The sequence below is a fragment of the Daphnia carinata genome, chromosome 1 (genome assembly GCF_022539665.2).
Source record: "Daphnia carinata strain CSIRO-1 chromosome 1, CSIRO_AGI_Dcar_HiC_V3, whole genome shotgun sequence".
In the NCBI taxonomy this organism is placed as follows: domain Eukaryota; kingdom Metazoa; phylum Arthropoda; class Branchiopoda; order Diplostraca; family Daphniidae; genus Daphnia; species Daphnia carinata.
This window is the reverse complement of record NC_081331.1, coordinates 5,477,541-5,494,934: the sequence shown is the minus strand read 5'-3', so window position 1 is coordinate 5,494,934 and position 17,394 is coordinate 5,477,541. Positions and strand designations below refer to the sequence as shown.

General features: G+C 41.8%; 7 protein-coding genes across 8 annotated transcripts in view; all 7 read right to left on the bottom strand.

The window, feature by feature from the left end:
• LOC130690870 (trypsin-1-like) overlaps positions 1 to 1,800 on the bottom strand; it is a 66,472-nt gene extending 64,672 nt beyond the window's left edge. The window contains exons 1-8 of the mRNA XM_057513737.2: positions 1,672 to 1,800; positions 1,355 to 1,583; positions 1,065 to 1,215; positions 884 to 1,006; positions 730 to 811; positions 581 to 637; positions 377 to 496; positions 193 to 259 (exon numbers count right to left, since the gene is read on the bottom strand). Coding sequence (XP_057369720.1) covers positions 204 to 259; positions 377 to 496; positions 581 to 637; positions 730 to 811; positions 884 to 1,006; positions 1,065 to 1,215; positions 1,355 to 1,583; positions 1,672 to 1,717 — 864 coding nt within the window. The 5' untranslated portion in view covers positions 1,718 to 1,800 and the 3' untranslated portion in view covers positions 193 to 203. The remainder of the gene's footprint in view (positions 1 to 192; positions 260 to 376; positions 497 to 580; positions 638 to 729; positions 812 to 883; positions 1,007 to 1,064; positions 1,216 to 1,354; positions 1,584 to 1,671) is intronic.
• Positions 1,801 to 3,315: 1,515 nt separating this feature from the next.
• Positions 3,316 to 4,917, bottom strand: LOC130690865 (trypsin-1-like). Its single transcript, XM_057513732.2, has 8 exons — positions 4,853 to 4,917; positions 4,536 to 4,764; positions 4,242 to 4,392; positions 4,059 to 4,181; positions 3,905 to 3,986; positions 3,736 to 3,792; positions 3,532 to 3,657; positions 3,316 to 3,410 (listed from the first exon to the last, which is right to left on the bottom strand). Exons 1-8 carry the CDS (start codon positions 4,896 to 4,898, stop codon positions 3,355 to 3,357), a joined length of 870 nt encoding a protein of 289 aa, XP_057369715.1. The 5' UTR covers positions 4,899 to 4,917; the 3' UTR covers positions 3,316 to 3,354.
• A 592-nt stretch (positions 4,918 to 5,509) lies between these two features.
• Positions 5,510 to 6,961, bottom strand: LOC130690877 (trypsin-1-like). The gene is made up of 7 exons (XM_057513743.2): positions 6,900 to 6,961; positions 6,598 to 6,829; positions 6,350 to 6,500; positions 6,157 to 6,279; positions 5,953 to 6,091; positions 5,752 to 5,871; positions 5,510 to 5,636 (listed from the first exon to the last, which is right to left on the bottom strand). The coding sequence occupies exons 1-7, from the start codon at positions 6,943 to 6,945 to the stop codon at positions 5,581 to 5,583; spliced, it is 867 nt and encodes a 288-aa protein (XP_057369726.1). The 5' UTR covers positions 6,946 to 6,961; the 3' UTR covers positions 5,510 to 5,580.
• Positions 6,962 to 7,399: 438 nt separating this feature from the next.
• LOC130690866 (trypsin-1-like) lies at positions 7,400 to 9,206 on the bottom strand. 2 transcript variants are annotated; one of them, XM_059495992.1, is made up of 7 exons: positions 9,103 to 9,206; positions 8,736 to 8,969; positions 8,471 to 8,618; positions 8,218 to 8,343; positions 7,972 to 8,110; positions 7,730 to 7,852; positions 7,400 to 7,639 (listed from the first exon to the last, which is right to left on the bottom strand). In XM_059495992.1, the coding sequence occupies exons 1-7, from the start codon at positions 9,138 to 9,140 to the stop codon at positions 7,581 to 7,583; spliced, it is 867 nt and encodes a 288-aa protein (XP_059351975.1). In that variant the 5' UTR covers positions 9,141 to 9,206; the 3' UTR covers positions 7,400 to 7,580. The 2 variants fall into 2 exon arrangements, with proteins under 2 accessions (XP_059351975.1, XP_057369716.1); XM_057513733.1 differs by having other exon boundaries at positions 8,736 to 8,967; positions 9,098 to 9,188.
• Positions 9,207 to 10,119: 913 nt separating this feature from the next.
• Positions 10,120 to 11,844, bottom strand: LOC130690867 (trypsin eta-like). The gene is made up of 8 exons (XM_057513734.2): positions 11,724 to 11,844; positions 11,398 to 11,629; positions 11,213 to 11,326; positions 11,079 to 11,112; positions 10,878 to 11,000; positions 10,661 to 10,802; positions 10,393 to 10,515; positions 10,120 to 10,320 (listed from the first exon to the last, which is right to left on the bottom strand). The coding sequence occupies exons 1-8, from the start codon at positions 11,764 to 11,766 to the stop codon at positions 10,265 to 10,267; spliced, it is 867 nt and encodes a 288-aa protein (XP_057369717.1). The 5' UTR covers positions 11,767 to 11,844; the 3' UTR covers positions 10,120 to 10,264.
• A 646-nt stretch (positions 11,845 to 12,490) lies between these two features.
• LOC130690868 (trypsin-1-like) lies at positions 12,491 to 14,334 on the bottom strand. The gene is made up of 8 exons (XM_057513735.1): positions 14,190 to 14,334; positions 13,818 to 14,049; positions 13,574 to 13,684; positions 13,473 to 13,509; positions 13,269 to 13,391; positions 13,044 to 13,185; positions 12,831 to 12,950; positions 12,491 to 12,702 (listed from the first exon to the last, which is right to left on the bottom strand). Exons 1-8 carry the CDS (start codon positions 14,230 to 14,232, stop codon positions 12,647 to 12,649), a joined length of 864 nt encoding a protein of 287 aa, XP_057369718.1. The 5' UTR covers positions 14,233 to 14,334; the 3' UTR covers positions 12,491 to 12,646.
• Positions 14,335 to 15,310: 976 nt separating this feature from the next.
• LOC130690869 (trypsin-1-like) lies at positions 15,311 to 17,128 on the bottom strand. The gene is made up of 8 exons (XM_057513736.2): positions 16,981 to 17,128; positions 16,652 to 16,883; positions 16,354 to 16,501; positions 16,122 to 16,244; positions 15,951 to 16,032; positions 15,818 to 15,877; positions 15,604 to 15,723; positions 15,311 to 15,517 (listed from the first exon to the last, which is right to left on the bottom strand). Exons 1-8 carry the CDS (start codon positions 17,021 to 17,023, stop codon positions 15,462 to 15,464), a joined length of 864 nt encoding a protein of 287 aa, XP_057369719.1. The 5' UTR covers positions 17,024 to 17,128; the 3' UTR covers positions 15,311 to 15,461.
• Positions 17,129 to 17,394: the final 266 nt, after the last annotated feature.

Below are 17,394 nucleotides of genomic sequence, written 5' to 3'. Positions count from 1 at the left end.
ACTCAAAGTTCTGTAACAGCCCGCCTTATGGCTTAAGGACATAGATAACCGGCATGCCCAACAACAACAACAAGAAACTCTCGAAATGTTTAGAGTATTTGAAACCAATTTATTGTGCCTAATTCATTTGGAGCGAAAAGTCTGTTTAAGAAACAGTCTAGTCCGGATGAAATGAGTGAAGGGACAGCCTGAAAGTAGTCCATTTAGCGCCTGTTGGCTGCGATCCAGTCAATGAAGTAAGACACTTGTGTGTAGACGCCTACAGATAAATGGTTGGCATAATTAGAAAAACACAATGATAAAATCAATCTGTCAATTTGCTGTTGCTTGCATCAGCTGTTCCCAGCACTGCCCATGAATGAAGAAAGATAAATACCTGGGTAATCAGCCAAAGCGCAGCCGCGGCCCCAAGAAATGATACCATGTTGGACAGCATCAGCGCCAGTTCCAGTGAAAAGAGGTCCCCCAGAATCACCCTGGCAAGAGTCGATGCCACCTAAAAGAAATCGTACAGGTTCATCATTTTGTGTTTTCGTCGAACGGTACATCGCGCACTGTTCAAAATTGTATTTGTACTGACCTGCTGGGCCACCGGCGCACAACATAGATGGGAAGATAGGGTTGGGATCGAATAGACCTGAATAACAATAATTATAGTTAGATACAGTACACATATTAACACGGCCACATTCATAGCATTTGATACTAAAAGCATATTTGAATTCTCACCAGCATAAGCAGCGTTGCAGTCGGCGTCGGAGACGATGGGCACATCGACGCTCAAAAGCACGTTGGAAATGCTGCCGCCGGACTGTGGTACGAAATAAAAAAAAACGGTATAAATGATGGATTCACGGAAAACGAGTTGGAATCGGAATCTTACGCTAGTGGTACCCCATCCGGAAACGGTGGTGATTGTTCCAGCAGGTGGATCAAACTCCGTAACAGGTGGTGGCAAGTTGACGGCTTTAGCCGATGGGACGCTCAAATCCAATGGTGCAGTCAACTACAAACATTCAAAATGAAGATGAAAAGAACAAACGTTTGGACTCTATAGTAGTTACGTAGATAAGGGCGATATCGTTGGAAGAGGTGCTAGTATCATAGTCCGGGTGCATCAAATAGCTGCTAACATCTCGGTTTTGTTCCAAACCGCTGACTTGGGACAGGTCGTGTTCTCCGACAACGACACGGAAGATGGTTACATCATTAACTCTAATTACAGCAAAAAGTATGTGTTACATTTGTCGTATACGATGCCACTCAGACAACAAATTCAATTGCTAATGAATCTATAGTCAGTGCTGGAAGAAGAACAAGGTAAAAAAAAAAGCTGGACGACAAGATGACCTACCCGTCGACACAGTGAGCAGCATTGAGGATGGTGTTCTCGTTGAGGATGGAACCACCGCATGACTGCGAGAAACCACCGAAGCTTCGACGCTGTAGGGAAATTTGGAACGGCAACGAGTTGGGAACGACCTCAGTTCCACCGACAATCTTGTTCTCTGGAATCAGCTGGTATTTGCCGTTCAAGATGACTGAAGATGGCAGACGGGGTAGCACCATGCGCTGAGGAGCGGCTGTAACCATTTTTCAAAAAATTTCCACATTGAACAATAGCAGTTTGATAATTTCTATGATATAAAATAAATAACGTTAGCTTCTTACCGAAGGCGCAAGCGACGAGTGCGGCAAGCACGATCAACTTATTCATTTTGGCTACGTGTTTCTTTATGAGACAAGTCCCAACTGGTGTCTTATTTGACTAAAATCGCATTCATTTATACTTCCTCAGTATCCGTTTCTTATCAAGCAGGTATACGTAGGGTTTCTTCTATGACGTCAAGTATGATCAGATCCGTTTGAAGTGAAACTATTAAGCAATCCAATCATCAAATTTCTTTAATCACTCATTTGGCTCAGAGTCCAACTTGATATCTCATTTTTCTTGATCGATATGCGACCAGTCGGCACAGAAATGCATGTCAAGGATCTCCCATTACAACAAGAACTGTAGTACAATTCATGTTGGGTTACTACAAAAAATGTATACTCAAAATCATAAAGGTAGAATGAATTTGTTTTGATGCACCTGAAGTCGAATTGCGTAGAAGAATATAGTTTTTTTAATAGGGTCTGCAATTCGGAAACAACGACTGAGTACTTTGGTGAGCAATCGTATGTACTCAACGTATTTCTCACGCCAGGCACAGCATTATGTTTGTGGGCTGTGCAGGCTTTACTGCCATACAAGACGTGCGTTGATGATTTGAAATGACTAAATTAAGAGAAATTAAGGCAGAGACGCAGGAATTAAAGTAAAGCATTGTATTGGCAGTAAGTATATGATGCTAACGTAGTACATTGGGGCACGACGTATGTTACTTAGTGACTGTTATCGTTGATCCAGTCCAGAAAGTTCGACACCTGGATATAGACACCAAGATAACTGATTCACTACGTTACGCAATCGTTATCAAATTCGTGGGCGTCTATTTTTAACAGCTAGCCGAAAAGCAAGAGTTAACCTTAAAAGGCTAAAGGTTAAGGGATAAGGCTAAGGCTACAGGATTAAGAGCATGTGTGCGTCAACACTTGAGTTGAGTGAAGTGCAGACTACAGGGCCGAATAACTTAAGTTTAAAGTTGAGCTCGGCACTAGCTGTACAGATTTCTACACGGTAAACGATAACGTGAAAATATAAGAAAACTGTCATACAATAAATGAATGTTGAGAACGATCGTCAGTTCTATGTTCGGTTGATCCGAAAAAGAACGGTCACATTTTAAGAAGTCTGACAGCACAAAACAAGTGAAAACATGGGACCTAAAATTGTGCCACTCCCATTTTGGTCCATAGAACTTAAGTCAATGATCACCATACATTGCACTGTCTATGAGTACTGTACCTGTGTACAAACTGCACCTCGCTATCTCGTTGCTGAAAGTAAACTGCATCCGCTTCGGCCTACCTTTTCACATAAACTCCTATGGAAATGGAAAAACGTACCCCAACGTAAGTACAAAAGGGAAGGGTTTGCAACTTGACGCAAAAAAGGTTTAAAAAATGGAGAAGGATGGGGATGAAATCCTTTACGGTACCCTTCCTACGATAGGATTTTGCCCAACGTCCAAGCCCAAATTTGCCTTACGTCTAACGCCCAAATGCCCGCCTTATTGCAAGGACATAGATAACCGGCACGCCCAACAAAAACACCAAGAAACTCTCGAAATATTTAGAATATTTGAAAGCAATTTATTGTGCATAATTCATTTAGAGCCAAAAGTCTGTTTTAAAAAAACAATCTAGTCCGGATGAAATAGGTGAAGGTACAGCCCGAAAGTAGCCCATTTAGCGCGTGTTGGCTGCGATCCAGTCAAGGAAGTAAGACACTTGTGTGTAGACGCCTACAGATAAATATTTGACAATAATTTAGAAGAACCCAATGATAAAATCAATGTCAGTTGGCTTTTGCTTGCCATCAGCCGTTTCGAGCAATGTCAATGAATGAAGAAAACAGATAGATACCTGGGTAATCAGCCAAAGCACAGCCCGAAGCGCGGCCCCAAGAAACGATACCGTGCTGGACGACATCAGCTCCAGTGCCTGTGAAGAGTGGGCCGCCGGAATCACCTTGACAAGAGTCGACGCCCCCTACAATAAATCGTATACGCCATCATTTTATATATTCGTCAGACACCATATCGCGAGCTATTCAAAATTGGTACTGACCTGGTTGGCCACCGGCGCACAACATGGATGGGAGGACAGGGTTGGGATCGAATGGACCTGATTAACAAAAATTATTAGTTAGATAAAGTACGCGTTTTTTTTTCTGACCAGGCATCAAACGCAGTCACAAGAGTAGAATTTGGTGCTAAAACCATATTTGAATTCTCACCAGCATAAGCAGCGTTGCAGTCGGCGTCGGCGACGATGGGCACATCGACGCTCAAAAGGACATTGGAAATGCTGCCACCGGACTGTGGTACAACATCAATAAAATCTGTAAAAAATTATATATCCATGGAAACTAGTTAGAATCGGAATCTTACGCTAGTTTTTCCCCATCCGGAAACGGTGGTGATTGTTCCAGCAGGTGGATCAAACTCTGTGACAGGTGGTGGTAAATTGACGGCTTTAGCCGATGGGACGCTCAAATCTAATGGCGTGGTCAACTACACAAACATTCTTAATGAACGTGAAAAGAACAAACGTTTGGACTCTCTAGTAATTACATAGATAAGGGCGATATCGCTGAAAAAGGTGTTAGTATCAAAGTCGGGGTGCATCAAATAGCTGCTAACATCTCGGTTTTGTTCCAAGCCACTGACTTGGGTTAAGTCGTGTTCTCCGGCGACAACACGGAAGATGGTGACATCGTTAATTCTATTACAGCAAAAAGAATGCGTTACATTTTCTCGTACAGGAAATGATACGATGCCACTCAGACAACAATTCAATTGCTATAAATCTATAGCCAGTTGTTGAAGAAGAACGGGGTATAAAAACTGATCGATATAATAACCTACCCTTCGACACAGTGAGCAGCATTAAGGATGGTGTTCTCGTTGAGGATGGAACCACCGCATGAATGCGAGAAACCACTGAAGTATCGACGCTGCAGGGAGATCTGGAATGGCAACGAGTTGGGCACGACTTCAGTTCCACCGACGATCTTGTTGTCTGGAATCAGCAGGTATTTGCCGTTCAGGATGACAGAAGATGGCAAACGGGATAGCACCATGCGCTGAGGAGCGGCTGTAACCATTTTTCAAAAGATTTCCACGTTGAACAATAGCAGATTGACAATTTCTATGCTATTACATAAATAACTTTGGCTTCTTACCGAAGGCGCAGACGACGAGAGCGGCAAGGACGACAAACTTATTCATTTTGGCTACGTATTCTTGATGACAGAAGTCAGAAGTGGTGTCTTATTCGACTAAAATCGTGTTCATTTATACTCCACCAATATCCGTTTCTTATCACGCAAGTGTACGTATGGTTTCTTCCGTGACGTCAGTCCCATCAAGTGTGTTTGGAGTGTAACTTCTAAGCAATCCAATCATTGTCTTCCTTTAATCGCTCATCCGGATCAGAGTTCAGCTCGATATCTCAGTTTTTCTTGGCCGACTTGCTGCCAGTTTTACAGAAATGCATGTCAAGATTCTCTCGCAATAACTAGTAATTACCACGGTTCATGTTTTTACAAACATTTGTAGGCAGTGTCATGAATGTAGAAGAACATTCATGAAATGAACGCGATCAAAGTCGTCGCGGGTGTGAATTACGTGGAAGAGTGTAGTTATTCTGATGGAGGCTGCAATTTGTAACGCAAGATCTGTCTACTTCTATGAGCAATTGTCTGTACCCAGCGAGTTTTACGAGCCAGTCGCAGCATTATGTTTGTGGGTTGTGCGAGCTTAACTACCATGCACGACGTATGTTAATGATTTAAAATTTCTAAAGTAAGAGAAATTGAAGCAGGGACGTAGTAATTGCAGTAAAACATTTTATTGTCAGTAGGTATTATATGATGCTAATGTAGTACATAGCGATCACGACATACGTTCTTTAGTGACTATTATCGTTGATCCAATCCAGAAAGTAAGACACCTGGGTATAAACACCTAGACAATTAATTCTGTATGTTAAGTAACCGTTACCAAATTTCTTAGGCGTCTATTTTTTTTTTAAACAACTAAATGAAAACCAAGAGTTAATTTTAAAAGACTAAATCCTTACCAGGATAATAGGAAGAAGCGCAACCACGTCCCCAGGAAACAACACCAAGTTGTATGGCGTTAGTTCCAGTACCGATGAAAAACGGGCCTCCAGAATCTCCTTGACAGGAATCGACGTCGCCTGTCGTGGTCAAATCGAAAAGCAATGGAAAACGATATGCGTACACTTGATGTCATTAATTTTAATTTGTTCATTGCTGACCGTTAGAGCCCCGCGCACATAACATGGTTTCACAGATGGCTTTGGGCTTGGAATCGGCGGCGTAGATAGCGTTGCAATCATCATCGGATATGATGGGGATATCGACACTTAGAAGCACATTGGAAATGCTGCCACCAGACTTAAAACGAAAACAATATGCAAAAACGTCACGTTTAGTTATTCAGTTTCAAAGTGAGATCTTACGCTAGTGGTTCCCCATCCAGAAACGGTAGCCACAATACCAGCTGGAGGATCAAATTCCCAAGTCGGTGGTGGTAAATTGATGGGCCTAGCCGACGGAACGCTCAAGTCCAAAGGTGTGGCCAACTGTTACATGATGCAGTAAGAAGCAACAGGATATTATCATATTCCATTAAATAGTGAGAGTTGTTATTACATAAATTAGGGCGATATCGTTAGCCGAAGTTTTCTTGTTATAGTCTTCATGTATCAAGAAGCCACTGACATCTCGGTTTTGCTCCAATCCGCTAACAAGAGATAAGTCATGTTCTCCGGCGACAACACGAAAAATAGTAACATCGTTGACACTAACAAAATTAGCAAATAAATCAAGTTTCAGTTCTTACGTGCAGTCCTTGTCAAATTACTTATGAAGTTCTGAAGTTGATAAAAAGAGCTTCTTACCCCTCAACGCAATGCGCAGCGTCGAGGATGGTGTACTCGTTGATGATCGAGCCACCGCACGATTGCGAATAAATGCCTGTGGAACTTTTGCGCTGCAACGAAATCTGAAAAGGCAGTGAGTTGGGGACGACTTCCGTACCGCCGACTATCTTGTCTCCAGGTATAAGCGCATAATTTCCGCTCGCGATCACAGAAGCCGGCAGACGGGGAAGCACCATCCGTTTGGGAGCGGCTATCGGAGGATTGAAAGGAACAACTTAAACTAAAATGTGAAGTTAAGTTCATGTTTGAAATACTTTTACCGTAAGCGTAAAGGACGAGAGTGGCTACTATGACGATCTTGTTCATTTCAAATGTGGTGATGTGAACGAAGCATGAATGCTTTTTCGTTTGCTAAACCAGGCCTATTTATACTTCGTCTAGTTGTCACACCTTATTGTCAATTAGAACACGATCCCTACGAAATGATGCAACAGCCTTACAAGTTATGCAATATAATACCTAGTTGTGTACGGTTGTAAATCTAATAGTCGTATGAAGTGAAAACTATGCATAGTTCAATGCCCCCTCTTTTTCAGGACAGGTGTTTGAGTACTTTTAAAACCACTGTGTCAATTACTTAGTACAATAAGTTGAATTACGCTTATGGCTTTTGTAAATGGCACAGAGGCGAGGCTTTTGACAACCGTATGTGGATCGTGATACGTGCTCGTAATTGCTATAGATCGAATATTTTGCTTTACCAGATCATAGTGAGTGGTTTCTTACTGTAAGCTCTTCTGAAATAATGAAACTACATATATATATATAACTTCCATGACAGAAACTGTATTGATGCGGGAAAAAGAACAGTCCTTAGATGTAAAGGACAGTGCAATAGCATACAACTAGTAGTCCACAAAGCGAACAAGTAAACACATGACGCTTTTAGATTTTTGGTCTGACTAACAGCTATTATCTTGGGTAGTTCCTTTTGTGCTGATTTATGGCATCATTTCTGCATTGATCCAATCAAGGAAGTAAGACACCTGTGTGTAGACACCTGGATTGAACAGAATGCAAGCATTAGGGTTTTTGTTATGCGACGTCAGTCCAACACTGATCAAGAACGCAGGAAGAGAAAGGAATGTACCTGGATAATCGGCCAGACCACAGCCACGTCCCCATGAAACGATGCCGTGTTGGGTGACATTTCCGTCATTATCGGAGGTGAAAAGAGGACCGCCGGAATCTCCCTGGCAGGCATCAATGCCACCTAGAAAAATTACCATTTGAACAGTGGGAATAACAACTAGCTATATTCACTGATTTCCCAAATTAGATGTGGGGGTTTGCGTGTAGATATTTCGTGACTATATTCTATTCTTTACTGACCGGGAGCTCCACCAGCACACATCATGGATTCTTTGACGGGATGCGTGTTGTATTCTCCGGCATAGGCAGCATTACAATCGCCGTCGGAGACGATAGGAATTTCAATGCTGAGCAGCACGTCGGAAACGTCTCCGCTGGCCTTTTTTTTTTGGTTAATTATTTTCACGAACCCACAACAATCAACATGAAAAAAGATCAAAGAGAGCTTGGTTAGTCTATTTCTTAAAATATAAAACACGCTCTTACAGAGGTGGTTCCCCATCCAGCAACGGTCACGCTTAGTCCAGCAGGAGGATCAAGCTCTGTAGTCGGAGGTGGCAAGTTGATAGGCTGGACAGTTTCGCTTATGTTCAAATACATCCTCGTTTTTAACTAGTAAAAGTGATCGAGTTCAATGACAGATGAGAATGGTGGCAGGAAGTGATACCAAAAAAAGAACAAAGATTATTTATTTCGTGAACTGCTAACGGTCACACATGATAATCGAGTCTATTCTTACGTAGATGAGAGCGATGTCATTTTCTAACGTAAGGGGGTCGAATTCGGGATGCATAGTGTAATTATCCAGTTTGCCCATTTGTTCGATGCCGCTGTCAACGGACAAGCTGTGCTCTCCAGCAACCACACGGAACAGATCAGGGTCCACCCTATGATAAGGAGCAGTACATAAATGATCATCACGTTTCGAAGGCATTGGAAAAAATTTCGATTTGATCGTGATTCATTGCATTGGTAATTCAAAGAAAAGAAATAAAACGACCTACTCGTCAAGGCAATGAGCAGCGGTGAGAATAGTAGACTCGCTGAGGATAGTGCCCCCGCACGAGTGCGTGTACGTATTCAAAAATTTGCGTTGCAATGAGATTAAGAAGGGTAACGAGTTGGGGGTCACTTCCGTACCGCCGACGATCTTGTCCTCCGGGATCAGCTGGTATTTACCATTCAAGATGACCGACATGGGAAGACGGGGCAACACCATCGTCCGCTGCGGGGCGGCTGTTGAGTCGCAGTTATAATTTAAGTCAGCCATTCATTTTACGTTTAAAATTAATGATCTCATATTTATCTTATGAGTCAATTACTATGTTATCTATTGTATCACACAATGTATGTTAGGCCGGCTTACCAAAGGCACAAACGAAGAGCCCAGCAAGGATAATCAGCTTCATTTTCGGTAGTGTGTTTCTTGAGAGGATGAAGCCAACACAATAACGATCTATCTTCTAAGAGTCTAGTTCCGTTTATCTTCAGTCTCGATTTTCTTATCGGGGGAAAGAAAAACGTTGAGTATACAACGTAAATAAATATCATATTTCATTGGTTGTTTGGTTAACCCTAATCCCACAGACCGATTATATATTGTATCTTTTGTCAAAGGCTATCTTATAATTTATGCCGTATACGGTATAGCATTTGAGTAGATGTTGTTGTCCATTTTCTTTGTTGTTGTTACTATAAACAACACTGCGCATCCGTTAATTGACAACTGAAATTATAAAACTACGTAGAGGACATCTGTTTGACGTGCAGCATAGAAGATTGATCGTGGCTCGCCAGCGCTACAGGATGTTATCACTGCTTTATTGTTTGTTGATACACATTACTGAATCGCTATCTCGTACAAACAGTGCTCGTTGTTTGTTGTGTCCGTTGTTTGCTATTTGTGTACAATTCCGTATATGGGCATAAAAATGGGTGCTGAAAAGTTAAACACATGGCGTTATAGAAAAACGTCGGGTGACTTTGCCTGAAAAAGGTTTCAAGACAGTTGGTGATAATATGGAGCCTTTGCCTAAACGCGATTCAAATTCGTTTAGGCAAGAGGTTTTAATGCATTTGAATAAAAAAAGGGGCGTCTAGCCTATGGGAAGTAATCCACCTCAAAAAGCTAAACACAGGTGAAAAGTTCCATGTTTTATCGACGTCTAGATTAAACATCCTTGAGTTAGTTTACTCCTGATTTATAAAGCCATGTTATTTATTGACTTTTGTTATTTTGGTTGATAACATAGATTGCAGCCCGTCTGCTGATACTGACGTAGCGTGAAGATAAACTCGTTTCACGATGTATAACGCCTCAGTTTAATTCTTATGTTCATAATTCGGTTCAACTAATGAAATAAAATGCTTAGCGCAAATGCAAAAGTCTTTAGTTTAACATTATATATTTTGAACGTAATAAATTTTGAAAAAGAAAAAAAAAATGGTTAAACCGTATGAAAGGAAGTCATTGCGAATGTGAGTACTTCAAGATGGCAAAGGCTGGTAACATTTCTTTTGGGTATTACTTATCTTAAACCCTGTTGGCAGCAATCCAGTCCAAGAAATAAGACACCTGAGTGTAGACACCTGTAGCAAACAAAAATAGCGTCAAAATATTGTTTTCATTTACACATGCATTCACGACATTCGAATTCTTACCAGGGTAAGCGGCGAGGGCGCATCCCTGTCCCCAGGAAACAATACCGTGCTGGACGAAAGTGCCATCACCGTTGGCGGTGAAAAGAGGGCCGCCAGAGTCACCCTGGCAAGAGTCAATGCCACCTAAAAGAAAACAAAACCACAACAGAACGAAATCGTCAGAGTAAGAAAAATTAATTGGCTTTCCACTGGGCAACCATAAACAAAAACGCAGTCAATGATAAAAACGAATGCGTTTGATAGTTAGAGCGAATTGAACAATTGTTACCGTCGGATATGTCACCAGCGCAGAGCATGGAAGGAAGGATCTGTGGTCTCTGGGCAGTGCCACCGTAGGCAGCATCGCAAGTAGCGTCATCGACGACTGGAACATCAACGCTGCGGAGATTGTCGGAAATGCTGCCGCCAGACTACATTTCCAAGCCCCCAATTGAGAACAATTTAAGCTAATTGAAGCTCTAAACCGAAATGTAAACGCAACTTACGCTAGTAGTTCCCCATCCGGATACAGTGACGATGGTTCCCGCGGGGGGATCCAACTCGGAAGTTGGGGGTGGCAGGTTGACTGGTTGGGCAGACGGAACGCTTAGGTCCAACGGAGCATCCAACTAAATAAATAGACAACATTTTGATTAAATTAAGCCCATCGCAACCCGTTGCTGTTAAAGTATAAGAAATTGTCTTACGAAGATAAGGGCGATGTCGTTCTCGAACGTTTGGCTATCAGGGAAAAACAGCTAGTATTAGTATTTTCAATTTCTAAACTAACCAACAATGATGACAACTAGCAAAATAGAAGAACATAACATGCAAAACTCACGCGTTGTAATTCTCGTGCATGGTGTATCTAACAACGTTCCTGTTCTGCTCGAGTCCGCTGACTTGCGACAAACTGTGTTCACCGGCAACAACTCGCATGACGTCAACGTTAGTGCTAAACACAATGCGATCAAACTCATTTAACATTTTGAAAATGTTTTTTCTGTTTTTTTAACAACTACTTACTTCCTGACACAATGGGCAGCATCGATGATGACGTTGGCGTCGAGGATGGAGCCACCGCAAGATTGCGAATAGGAGCCAGAGGCACTACGACGTTGCAGGGAAATCTGGAAGGGAAGCGAATTGGGAGGCACGACAGCTCCTCCAACAATTTTTCCCTCTGGGATCAGCTGGTACTTGCCGTTCAAGATGACGGAGGTCGGCAGCCGAGGTAGTACCATACGCTGAGGCATAGCTAACCATTTACAACGACAAGAAATTATTTGTGATCTCGCTCAAAATGAAGTGTTGGACAAACTGTTTTAAGTGTATGAAAGAATGTTTATTACCCAGAGCGCAGGCGAGCAGAGCAGCAAGAACGATGATCTTCATCTTTGTTTTGAGGAAACAACGTAGAGGGTTGACGAATAAAGAATCCTCATCGTGATTCGCATTTATACTTGTTGTGCATCTTTTTCTTATCTCGAGCTTGGACTTTTTATCATTGCACTTTATTATATTTGTCAGTTAACGACTTACGGTACGTTCAAGTTTGATTGACATGTGTGTTTTAATTTTTCCTATTGGTCAAAGCAATCGGCTAAGAAAAGCTTTGCGTTGTTGAAACCATTTCATATTTGCCTTGGTATTCAGATACGGTAATGAGCGTACTTTGTGTTCACTTGTTTGTATTTTTAGCCATATCCATGTATAGCGACACAGTACACATGCACTTGAAAGCACCTTACGGTCGTAATCGTTCATCTATATCTGATAAGTTGTGAAAGTTTTACTAGCCGTTATAGCTTGGACCAATATTATTGCTTTTTTAAGCAACGATGATTATTGCTATTATCTGAAACCTGCTGGAGCCACGATATTGCCTACAGGAGGTTTCATTTTCGAAGATGGAAAATACGGTGTTTCGGCAACCAAACAATTTTGTCTATATATTTTCAAAAGAAAACCGTACCATAACTCACACAGTTTTCACTCCATTCTTCTTCACCGCTTCCCATCTATTCAACACGTATCGTACATTTATACTTCCGATATAGAAAGTTTGAATTATCATGATTAAGTAAATCAAAAAGGGAGAATAAACAGTCAACAAAGCTTTGCGTCCCTATGCAGTTTATTTGTGCTTAGTACTTGATGCCAGTGTACGGATGCGAACAAAGTATTAAAGATGACATTGGCATAGGATGGCGCATTACAAATGCTTTATGGGGATGGGAATAGGAAAAGTTTGTGCACGGTACATTAATAACGTTTAACCTCGGTTGGCGGCGATCCAGTCCAAGAAGAAGGACACCTGAGTGTAGACACCTGTAGCAAATGGAAATAAGACAATGTAATAAAACGATTTAGCCAATCAAACTGCGCAGATCACGCCAGAGAAAGGCACAAGGAAAAGGTTAGCTAATTTTATTATAATTCTAGATGGTTGTACGTACCAGGGTAACCAGCCAAAGCGCATCCCTGACCCCAGGAGACAATGCCGTGTTGGACGGCAGTAGCACCAGTGCCGGTGAAGAGAGGGCCGCCAGAGTCACCCTGGCAAGAGTCAATGCCACCTAAAAATGAAACACTTATTAGTTTAGAATAGTTGAAAAAAAAAGAAACATAAAAATTTAACAGATAAATGAGATAATGTTCTCAAATATTACCGTTGCTGATGTCACCAGCGCACAACATGGATGGGTAGACTTCTGGGTTGGCAGTAGTTCCACCATAGGCACGGTTGCAGGTGTCATCATCAACGACTGGGACATCGACGCTGCGGAGTGTGTCGGAGATGACACCGCCGGACTATGTCAAACCCAAAAAACATATAATTAAACATCAATTTCAAAATACTCATCAACTGGACAGTGAAGAGATATTGAACTCACGCTAGTGGTTCCCCATCCGGAAACGGTGACGATGGTTCCCGCAGGTGGGTCCAACTCGGATGTTGGGGGTGGCAGGGCAATGGGCTGGGCAGAGGGAACGCTCAAGTCCAATGGAGCATCCAACTAAATAATAAATAGAAATATGAATATTTAATGAATTTCATTTCCAGAACGGCTTGGCTCAATTGTTAAAAATTTGCTTACGAAGAGCAGGGAGATGTCGTTTTCGAAGGTCAATGGTCTGTACAAGAAGAAAACGACTTATTGTTAATGAGAAGAATGAAAACGAGTAGTGTGAATTTTACCTGTAGTTCTCGTGCATGGTGAAGCTGACGACATCACGGTTCTGTTCAAGACCGCTATCGGTACGGAGGCTGTGTTCACCGGCGACGACACGGAAGATGGTAGCATCAACTCTGTGAAGGGAACACCCAAAATCATTTAAATTTCCATCAATCAAATGAGAGAAAATTTGCAAGCTTTACGTGATACAGATCGAAATACTGATGGCTAAATCTAATTTGATGATGATATAATTTAGAAGCTCACCCTCGGACGCAGTGGGCAGCATCGATCATAACGCTGGCATCGAGGATGGATCCACCGCAAGATTGGGAGTAGGAACCAGTGGCACCACGACGCTGCAGAGAAATCTGGAAGGGAAGAGAGTTGGGCTCAACAACTGTTCCTCCAACAATCTTGTTGGATGGGATCAGCTGGTATTTTCCCTTCATGATGACCGAAGCCGGCAAGCGGGGCAGAATCATGCGCTGTGGCATAGCTGTGTAATAACATATGAAAAATGACCAACGTTAATTGAGATTCAAAAATGCCAACATACGTCATATTGGACACATGAATATTGTTTTTTTTTCTTTATGAAATCATTAATAGATACATTTGATACAATCGGTAGTTTACCCATAGCGCAGGCGAAAAGGGCGGCAAGAACGATGAACTTCATCTTGGATTGTAACAGTTGCGGACTGACGAATATTCACCTCGACCACCATTGGCATTTATACTTTTTGTGGCATCCTGTTCCTTATCGCATGAATCTCGTGACGTTAACGTGTCCTTCTTGCTGGTAAACTTTGATTTGTCACTCTTTATATCAGAGGCGTCCTTGCGTCATTTGAAATCTATTTCGACTCTGTTCGGTGCGGCATTATCGTGCATTTTCCTTTGCACTGCTTTTTATGTTGTCCACTGAATACGCTATTAAAGCTTTGATTATTCGCCATTGTGTGTAGCATTAAAAAATTTTTTATGCCGAATGATTACCAACTGAACATCTTAAACTTTAATTGGGTTTTCTCTGGGTTTATACAATGTGTCACGCATAATCATGCGTTTACGATGATAAGACAATTTCGACCTAGATTTGTTTACACACTTCTGTACGGTTGCTTCATCGGTTCACCAAGTATCCCATACGATATAGCGTGTCAATCAAAACGTCTTTTACTGTCATGGTTAATCTCTCGTTGAGTGAAACGCTGCCACGTATGGTGATTTTTAGTTTCTTATCAAATGATCCTTATGTTCTGATACTTTTACGGTTACTAATTCGGATTTTGCGATCGCGCATATGCCAGAAAATATTCGATATTACGTGGTCGTTTTTTTTTTAGATCCTGATGCCAATGTATTGAAAATTGCGCACGAAAGCCAGTGGGATGTTTTCATGTCCCCACTAATGATAAGAGCTTATGGATTGAAATAGAATGCTGAAGCTGTTGTAGCTTTTTCTAGAAGACTCTTAAGTAATATGCACAATATTCTTTAAAGAATTTGTTAAACTAAAAACTAATTTTTTAGCACGATTGAAGGCTTCCTTAAGCGTTAAGAGCTAATGGATGTAAACCGTGGGCTTTAAGTTTTTTTTTTTAGAATTCACTTCGTTTAAAACATGTAGTTTGATGCATCAGTCCTTATCACTTGCGTTCACGATGTTGTACCAAGCTTAAGCAACCTGTTATTTTCATGAGTAATGCCATATGCCAAACGGTTGTTGACATACTTAGACAGATGTCCGTACGTGGTTTTTGCATGTTTATTTCGTCCGACCAAGGCAACGTTCCAACGAATACTTTCTTCGCAAGAAACAAGAAAAACAGTCATTCAAAACTAGAATTATGGAGAGACGACGGTGTTTTGATGTTAAGTTTTTTAAACATAGAGTCGTTTTCTTTAACCTCGGGCAGCGGCGATCCAGTCAAGGAAATAAGAAACCTGGGTGTAAACACCTACGCGAATTTAAGAAAGCAATTAAGTTAAGAGTAACCCAAAGGAAAAGGATAGTTGCAGAAGAAAAATCGAAATGAGTTTTTACCTGGGAATCGGGCAAAAGCGCATCCCTGACCCCAGGAGACGATACCGTGTTGAACTGCTGCCTCACCGGTGCCAGTGAAGAGGGGACCGCCGGAATCACCTTGGCAAGAATCGATTCCACCTATTGGCATCGATAAAGAAAGGTTTTGTAATTCCTCCCCCTTCAAGTTGCTGTAACTACGTAGCCTATCAACTTGACAGGAAGTTGGTATTACCGTTGGTGGTGTCACCAGCGCACATCATGGATGGGAAGACAGAGGGAGAGGAAGCAGTGCCTAAATTTTAAAAAAAAATTATGAATTCACAGGGGAAAATAAAAAAAAAAACCTAAAAAATAAATATCTTTACCTCCATAAGCAACGTCGCAATCAGCGTCAGAGACAACGGGAATATCAACACTGCGAAGGACGTCAGAAATGCTTCCACCGGACTACGGTAGATGACATGGAATAAGAAAAGAAATTGGCCAAAATAAATATTGATAATGAACTACACAAGCATCGTGATTCATGTACTCACGCTAGTGGTTCCCCATCCGGAAACGGTGATGATGAGTCCAGCAGGAGGATCCAATTCGCTGGTAGGTGGTGGCAGAGCAATGGGCTTGGCAGATGGAACGCTCAAGTCCAATGGAGCATCCAACTGTAAAACAGTTTAGAACAATTACTTTCGTTAGTCAGCATTAAAGAAAACATACACTCGTTAATCGTCAATCTTTGTACGAATAAATTAAATAGAAAGAAGCGTTTACGAAAATCAGGGAGATGTCATCCTCGTATGTAGCGCTGTTGTAGCGGGGGTGAGTGGCAGTGCGAGAAATGAGTCGGTTCTGCTCAAGACCGCTTTCAACGGACAGGCTGTGTTCACCGGCGACGATACGCAAGTTGGCGATGTTGGCTCTGCAATGTTACACAAGTTCATTAGCCTCCACATAAAACCCAAACAGCATCATCGATGATTTAGTGTAAAACAGGTAAAGCTAAAATCCCTGCTAAAACCTGTCGGCAAGTACCAGGAAGATAAACATGAGGTCTAGTTTCATTGCCTACCCATCAATGCAGTGAGCTGCATCAAGGATGGTAAGCTCGTCAAGGATGGATCCACCGCACGACTGCGAGTAGGAACCGGAAAGGCTTCTACGCTGGAGGGAAATCTGGAAGGGAAGTGAGTTGGGGACGACTTCAGCTCCACCGACGATCTTGTTCTCCGGGATCAGCTGGTATTTGCCCTTCATGATGACCGAAGCCGGTAGACGGGGCATAACCATGCGCTGGGGAGCAGCTGCATTTAAATATAGATCAATACATTGGTTTGTGAATACAAAGGGAGAGAAATGAATTTAATGATTTCCAAGGAATAGGTTTTTGTTTCAACTTACCCCAGGCGCAGGCGAGGAGAGTGGCTAGAATAATGAACTTCATCTTGGCTGGCAGGAGCAATGGACGAGTGCTGGTCTCCGAAGCGTGTTTCCATATTTATACCCCTCGGTAATTTCGATTGTTATCGGGGACACGACGGACAGTGGGTTTGCGTCTTCATATGATTTGTTCTATCTCCAATGCCTTATTTACAAATAGATCCATTTTTAAACCATCCCATTTTTTAGTTTACAGATCGATTCATTGTTTGTCTTTGATATTAACTTAAGTTTTTATTAACTGATACACTGAGTTCATGCCTCTACTCAGCCCTATGGTTTGGAATGTTGTCGTGCAGGTCTATAACATCAATCCAATATTGGATAGAAATTAATTGCTGTATTCTATATAAACATTCGATATAGCATTCAAGT

Excerpts from the sequence above, each read along its gene's own strand:
- LOC130690867 (XM_057513734.2), bottom strand. The coding sequence starts at position 11,766 with ATGAAGATCATCGTTCTTGCTGCTCTGCTCGCCTGCGCTCTGG. Across the intron at positions 11,113-11,212 it reads ATGCACGAGAATTACAACGC|CCAAACGTTCGAGAACGACA; the intron begins GTGAGTTTTGCA and ends TTTCCCTGATAG. Across the intron at positions 11,001-11,078 it reads ACGACATCGCCCTTATCTTC|TTGGATGCTCCGTTGGACCT; the intron begins GTAAGACAATTT and ends CTATTTATTTAG.
- LOC130690865 (XM_057513732.2), bottom strand. The coding sequence starts at position 4,898 with ATGAATAAGTTTGTCGTCCTTGCCGCTCTCGTCGTCTGCGCCTTCG. Across the intron at positions 3,987-4,058 it reads CCGGATGGGGAAAAACTAGC|TCCGGTGGCAGCATTTCCAA; the intron begins GTAAGATTCCGA and ends GTTGTACCACAG. Across the intron at positions 3,793-3,904 it reads CTGCAACGCTGCTTATGCTG|GTCCATTCGATCCCAACCCT; the intron begins GTGAGAATTCAA and ends TTTGTTAATCAG.
- LOC130690869 (XM_057513736.2), bottom strand. The coding sequence starts at position 17,023 with ATGAAGTTCATTATTCTAGCCACTCTCCTCGCCTGCGCCTGGG. Across the intron at positions 16,245-16,353 it reads ATGACATCTCCCTGATTTTC|TTGGATGCTCCATTGGACTT; the intron begins GTAAACGCTTCT and ends ACTGTTTTACAG. Across the intron at positions 15,724-15,817 it reads CGCTGGTGACACCACCAACG|GTGGAATCGATTCTTGCCAA; the intron begins GTAATACCAACT and ends CGATGCCAATAG.
- LOC130690877 (XM_057513743.2), bottom strand. The coding sequence starts at position 6,945 with ATGAACAAGATCGTCATAGTAGCCACTCTCGTCCTTTACGCTTACG. Across the intron at positions 6,092-6,156 it reads CTGGATGGGGAACCACTAGC|TCTGGTGGCAGCATTTCCAA; the intron begins GTAAGATCTCAC and ends TTTCGTTTTAAG. Across the intron at positions 5,637-5,751 it reads CGCTTCTTCCTATTATCCTG|GTGTTTATACCCAGGTGTCT; the intron begins GTAAGGATTTAG and ends TTAATTGTCTAG.
- LOC130690866 (XM_057513733.1), bottom strand. The coding sequence starts at position 9,140 with ATGAAGCTGATTATCCTTGCTGGGCTCTTCGTTTGTGCCTTTG. Across the intron at positions 8,619-8,735 it reads GCTGCTCATTGCCTTGACGA|GGTGGACCCTGATCTGTTCC; the intron begins GTAGGTCGTTTT and ends TCCTTATCATAG. Across the intron at positions 8,111-8,217 it reads CTGGATGGGGAACCACCTCT|GCCAGCGGAGACGTTTCCGA; the intron begins GTAAGAGCGTGT and ends CAAAAAAAAAAG.
- LOC130690868 (XM_057513735.1), bottom strand. The coding sequence starts at position 14,232 with ATGAAGTTCATCGTTCTTGCCGCCCTTTTCGCCTGCGCTATGG. Across the intron at positions 12,951-13,043 it reads CGCTGGTGACATCAGCAACG|GTGGCATTGACTCTTGCCAG; the intron begins GTAATATTTGAG and ends TTTCATTTTTAG. Across the intron at positions 12,703-12,830 it reads CGCTTTGGCTGGTTACCCTG|GTGTCTACACTCAGGTGTCC; the intron begins GTACGTACAACC and ends CATTTGCTACAG.